Here is a 6359-nt window from a genome sequence, read left to right as displayed (position 1 = left end):
TCTCATAAAACAATTAATTATAGATCAAGTTATAATAAGAAAATGAAAAGTATGATATGTGATCATGTATATGTGGTAGTACTTGTATAATATATATCTTTTTCCAAATACAGGTCAAACTAATAAACCTACTTTAAATTCAATATCTCTAGAATGAGAAAGTGATTGTATTCATCCTTGGTTTGATCTAATCTACAAAGATCTCAACCAAACCAATGAAATGATCGTAAGTAATATATACATTTTAATTTTCCTACTTTTTCATGTTGATAAATTTTCTTTTGAGGAACATTTTCCGGAACTATATACTATAAAGTTACTTGAGAGAAGGAGGAGTTCAACTACTTGCTTGTATGGTTGTATTGCTAGCATGAAATGTGCCATTCATTCAAGCAAAGAGACTTTTGAGTCATATTCTAATGCTTCTAAAATGCATAATTTGAGAATTTTTCCATCTGGGTTGCTTCATTTGTGGGGGCCAAGAAAATGAAAGAAAATAGAAGAAAACTGATAGGGAGTTAAATTCTGAGTACATTTCATATATAATAGTGTAGGAAAGTTAACAATGTCCAATAACTTCAATATCACCACACATCCACATAACATTCAAATGCAAGATCAACAACAAAGCGTTTTACTGCCAGACCTGATCAAGGTTTTCTCTTTCTCTTCCTCTTTTAGTTCCTTTAATCTTCTTTTTTTCTCTTTATCAAGCTTCTTTATATTTTCTCTTTAACTCCCTTTCGCTTTATTTCTTCTTCTGTAACAACCTTCTCTTCTTCCAAAATCATTGTCATATAGTACTTTGAGTCTTTGCTTGTTTAATCTATAGAAAGCTTCTTTTAGTTGAAAATAGTCACCTTAACTTGGTCTTTTTCTTCTGGTGTAGGCACAAGATTCAAGCTTTCCAAACAAAACAACAGTGGTGGGACGAATAACAAGAAGCTTCTTTCAGATTCTCTTCTACTTGCACTTATTCCTAATTGCAGTCTTTGTTATTTTCGTCACCATCTATGGTCTTGTATCAGACAATAAAACCCACCATTTCCACCCTCTGAAATGGTACCCTCCACTTCTAGTTTCAACAGCTTGTGCTGGAATTATTGGTTTCACATGGATATGGATCATTACCCAAAATCCCACAAAGGCAATCATTTCAGTATTTTGGCTAAGTCCAATTCTAACATGTGCTATGGGAATTCTGTTTATATACATTGGAATTGCAGTAAGTTTAGCAGCTGGTGTGGTTGCTTTGGTTTCTGCGTTAATTCAATCCCTCTATGGTTGTTGGGCCAGTCCAAGATTTGAATATGCCACAAGAATATTGCAAGTTTCAATAGCTTCTCCTCCTAATAAAATCAAGAGCATGGTATTTTCATCAATCTGCATTGGTGTACTTTTTTGCTGTTTTCTTGTGTCTGGTATTGGAGGAGCCAGAGCTTTGGAAAACAAAACAAACCTGGCTGCCTTTTTCATCTTCCTGATCCTGCTGAGCCTAGGATGGACTATGCAGTTTCTGAAGAATGCAATGCTTGTCACGGTTTCGAGGCTCAAGTATATGCAATTTTCTGGAGGAGCTGACATTGAGACGAGAGTAGCGTTTCGTGATACGATCAAATACTTATCTGGAAGTGTTTCCATAGGCTCCATCCTCGTCCCTGTCATCGGGCTTTTTCGTGGATTTGCTCGATCAATGAGTTCGATCGGGGGAGATACACATGAGTTTATGTTTTCATGTGTTAGTTGCTATATGAAGGTTGCATCTTTTCTTGTGACCCGTGGGAACCGGTGGGCCTTTGTGCATGTTGCAGTGTATAACAAGGGTGTTGTGCAGGCATCTTCTGATACTTGGGAGATGTTCATTAGAACTGGTATGGAGCAATTGATAGACTTAGATCTCACTGCAGCTTTTTGCTTCCTGAGTGGGGTTGCAACTGGTTCAATATGTAGTCTAGTGGGTGGAATTTGGACCATTGTAGTGCACAAGAACTATGCTATAGAAGCGTCCATTTATGCTTTCCTCATTGGCTATTTCATGGTAAGAACTAAGAATTCAGTTGCATTTAACAATTTCAATGCTTTCTTTCATATCTAAGATCTCCTTCACTTGAATTGCATTACTTACACAACAAATTTGAACATCAACAACTACTTCTATACTGTAATATACTTGTTCATCAATTTTCTCTCTCACATCATTTCAATAGTATTACAACAGACATCTTATATACAATGTCTCATATGATGTCTCGCTGTCCTGTTTCGAGATGTTCAAAAAGCATTTCCTATTTTTAATACCAATTTTCTTTTGCCTTACTCTTCTGCAGTGTAGGTTAGCTATGGCATGGCCACAAGCATGTGTCACAGCTTACTATGTTGCTTATTCAGAGAATCCACAGAGTACTCAATTTGATGCTACCATTCCAGTGCGATTAGAGCAGCTTCAAAGATCTCAAGCTTTGCAAATAGTCTGATATAAAAAACTGCAGTTGAGCAAGAAAAGTGTTTGCTGATCACATTGCTAGAACAATGTGTATTGTATATACAGATAAGATTTTGTTGCAGTCTTCATTTTAGATGTATATTGATGTGTATTCCTTATACCTTTTACAAGAATATAGACAGCTAGATCTACTAGTCATTGCTGACATGATACAATTGAGTCAACAACACCATATATATTGAAAAATCTATTAGTCAATATTTTAAATTGTAAATTGAAGTCCTTGCTATACAGATTGCGGCCACGGCAGTATGGAATCTTTTGTAATGAAGAAAAATGAATTTGAGTTTGATTCGGTTTGATGCAGCCACATTATTATGATTCAATGTCATACTGCAATTACAAGATGACACAATTAGGAAGGTCACAACAATTGTAATACTGTGTTGAGGCAGCACCGGATGATGCTTTCTGTAATTTGATACACCAGTCATAGGATTGGAGCAAGAAAATAACTTTAATAAAGTAGCTACTAACTATTCTACAACCTCAAGGGCCATTAGTTCATAGGAAAAATGTCCTTAAAATACACCACGCCAACTATAACAGAACTATCAGGTAAACTTATCAGATGTAATCATATGCGTAACCATAGACAATACTTGAAGTCAACATAATTAAACAAATAAATATGACAGCCACCAAGGCTTTGGCTCATGTTGGGAATAAATGGTGATAATTTTGTTAAATATCCAATGGGTTGATTTTCCAATTAGTTTTTAGAGAGGAAAGAAAAGAGATGATTTTAAAATCATCACAAATGTATTTCATGACTTTAGAACTTTTTCTTTATGTGATTTAACACAAGCAACACCAAAATAACCTTTTATATTTGTGGGTACAACCAAATTCAAAAGTCAACACATCATCTTACCAGTTCCCCCGCAACCTACATGGTCGTAGTTATCAAATTAAAACAACGTCAGAAATAAAGATGCTCAGCATCAAATAATTAGATAATAATAATAATCATGCAATTGCGTCTTTTTTTAGTCTAGAAATAATGTGTCGCATCAAGTTTGTCACCCCATACGATACAAGCTTAATGTAATTCATTTTCTATTAGTTCTCTATATTTCCAAAGGTTTTACCCCTTTTCGAAATTGTTTCACCCAATTCTCACAAAATGTTCAAGCCCCAGTTGTTCATCTAACCATCATTAAAATATAAAAGTTTAAGCCAAAAATTGACCATCATGATTGCTCTTAAAGTTGTTTTTAATGGAATAAGAACATTTTTACTTTGTTGTCCACTATTTCATTTTTATTTTTTATGACTTTTGTTCTTAAATAAGAACAATCTTTTGTTGTTCTTAACCAAAGGAAATGGATGAGAGAGATAAATGTTGTGATGAGAAAAAATAGATGTTCTGAGACTCAAATAAAAATAAAAATGATGTTTATCGTTGTAAAGAAAAAAAATATGTTATTCTTATTTCATGAAAAATTATAAAACAATGTATGGGATACAAATAAAAATGAAAATATTATTTTTCAGATTGCTATAAATTGCATCAATAATTTCTTTTAGACATAAGTGATAAACATAATATGTAAGTATAAGGTATTCTGACAGAGGGGAGAGAATATACCTAAGCAACGAGATTCAGGATTACTTCTGCCTCTGTTCTCATATGCCTTTAAACAATTCTTTATTTTGGTAGAGAACAAGGAATTAATTCTTCATATTAATTCGTGATTCTTTTAGGAAGTGATTTCCTTTAAGGAACTAATCAGATATTTAGCTACAATTTAAGTAAAATAAAGAAGAATAATTATTAATAGACACTAACTTTATTACAACAAACAAGAAATAATTTATTCCTGAAGTATTTCTTTTATAGAAAAACAAATGTTGATTCAAACCTACAAAAAGTAACACTAAAAATGACTTTGTATAGAGCTATAAAAACCTTAATGAATATACCTCTAAAGTACTAATATTTAATAGGATAATATAGCGCATACTACATACTCATGCTTGTGCGAAAGAGAACTACATATCAGAGGACTATGTTTTAAACTTTAAATAACTAAAACATAAATAGGAAATGGTTAACTTTGATATCAACAACAACCAAATCATAGCTTTATTGGGTCGGTTGGCTACATGAATCAACTAATATTATAATACTTTATCATAAATTATATTCATTGACAAAACATTTATCAAATCTTTCCAAACCTTTTGCCTGGTTCAGAACTTTGACATCTAATAAAAGAAACTTATCACAAATCTTAAATGGAACAAACTTTCCATATTTAGGCGCTTTTCCAGGGACAAAATAGTATGCAATGCGAGTAGATATTATAGAAAGGCTTTGCCTAATGAATAACTCCTAAATAATATATATTTACCACGTTGGATCTTCCAGTTTGGGAGTTATGAGGAAAAAAAGAGAAGAAGAATCAAAGGATTAGGAAAAGGAAATGAAGGCAATCTTCTTTCTTGTTTTGGAGTATAAAAGTTAGATGGGAAAGCTAAATTAATGATAATGTTAAAATATTTTTTATTATTTCTTTAAAAATATAATTAAAAATAAGAAATTAACAGATTTTTAGAGGGAGAAACTCTCCAAAACCTTCACATCTCCTTCATCCAACTCCCAAAATAAGGGGATACTTTCTAAAGTTATTTCTTCTCTCCTGTTCTCCTCCAAAATCATACTCCCAAACAAAGTCCCACGTTAGGAAGAAGGGGAATTTGATTTGATTTCATATACAATAAGTTCAACAATAATTTCCGATCACAAGTACTTGAGGCAGCACCACTATTTTCTCTTTTTAGTCAGAATTGAGTCGCCATTACAAATATGTCCTCCATATTTATCAGTATTCTTGGAAAATGTAAGATAAGATATATTTTGAAACATGCATATAAAATATGTGCATAAAAATCATAACACGTAATAAACATATAGTTGATGTTTTGAAATTACAAATAAAGAATATACTTTTTGGAGATCACAAAATATAAAACGAAAATCGTATTGTCAGTGTCCACAAATAGGAATTTTATTGATCTCATTTAATACTTTATGGTTATTATGCAGATGAATTTCTTCTTCCTTCTCTATACAATACATGTTTTTTTTTATATTTTCTCTCTCTAGAATTTCACTTAGTAAATTGAATGTTATGTTTATCTCTTAGTTGATTGTGTTATGATTTTCTCTCTGTCTTAAAATGCTTCTACATGGTCAGTGTTCAGAGAGGTATCAAAAAATATTTGAAGTGTATCAACCCTTGCACACTTGCAAGACATCTCAAATGTCAATCATATGGCAAATCTACTATCTACATAAGAAAAGAGGATTATTGAAAATACTAAATTAGATACGCTATATTTGTGACAAATGTACAAAGAAAATATTATTTTTGTCAATTTGAAATGTTGCTGGAATTACTAAATTAAACACTCTTCATTTGTGATAGGTATGCAAATAGAGGTTATTATTGTCAAATAAATTAAGAATCCCAAAATATCATATAAGTCTAGTATCCTTTGTTTTACTACGTTTACTCAAACATTCTCCACCTTTTCACATTCTCTCTAATCAAACTACACACTATTTCTCACTTAATCAAATTTTGTTCAACAAATCTACTATCTTCAACTCTCAAACTCACTCATAGATGTGATTTTATACTCTTTTAATTTTTTCTTTCACTAAGCTAGAGTTGCAGTTCAACAACGCGCATTTTAGATATATAATAGCGCTTTCAAGCGCAGTCTATTTGAGCGTAGGAGAATGCTACATGTTTTAACAACGCTTATACATACGCTATTGTATGTAATATATATAACAACGCTTCCTTCAATGAGTGTTATTATAAATTAGCATTGTTGAATTAAT

General features: G+C 32.0%; 1 protein-coding gene across 2 annotated transcripts; it reads left to right on the top strand.

Moving 5' to 3' along the window:
• Positions 1-294: 294 nt before the first annotated feature.
• On the top strand, positions 295-2693 carry LOC109338121 (protein pns1-like). Of its 2 annotated transcripts, none has more exons than XM_019575265.1 (3): positions 295-655; positions 890-2038; positions 2333-2426. In XM_019575265.1, the coding sequence occupies exons 1-3, from the start codon at positions 566-568 to the stop codon at positions 2411-2413; spliced, it is 1320 nt and encodes a 439-aa protein (XP_019430810.1). In that variant the 5' UTR covers positions 295-565; the 3' UTR covers positions 2414-2426. The 2 variants fall into 2 exon arrangements, with proteins under 2 accessions (XP_019430810.1, XP_019430809.1); XM_019575264.1 differs by having other exon boundaries at positions 300-655; positions 2328-2693.
• Positions 2694-6359: the final 3666 nt, after the last annotated feature.

This window comes from Lupinus angustifolius, unplaced genomic scaffold, assembly GCF_001865875.1.
Source record: "Lupinus angustifolius cultivar Tanjil unplaced genomic scaffold, LupAngTanjil_v1.0 Scaffold_18_9, whole genome shotgun sequence".
Classification (NCBI taxonomy): Eukaryota; Viridiplantae; Streptophyta; class Magnoliopsida; order Fabales; family Fabaceae; genus Lupinus; species Lupinus angustifolius.
This window is presented reverse-complemented; position numbering and strand designations above follow the sequence as displayed.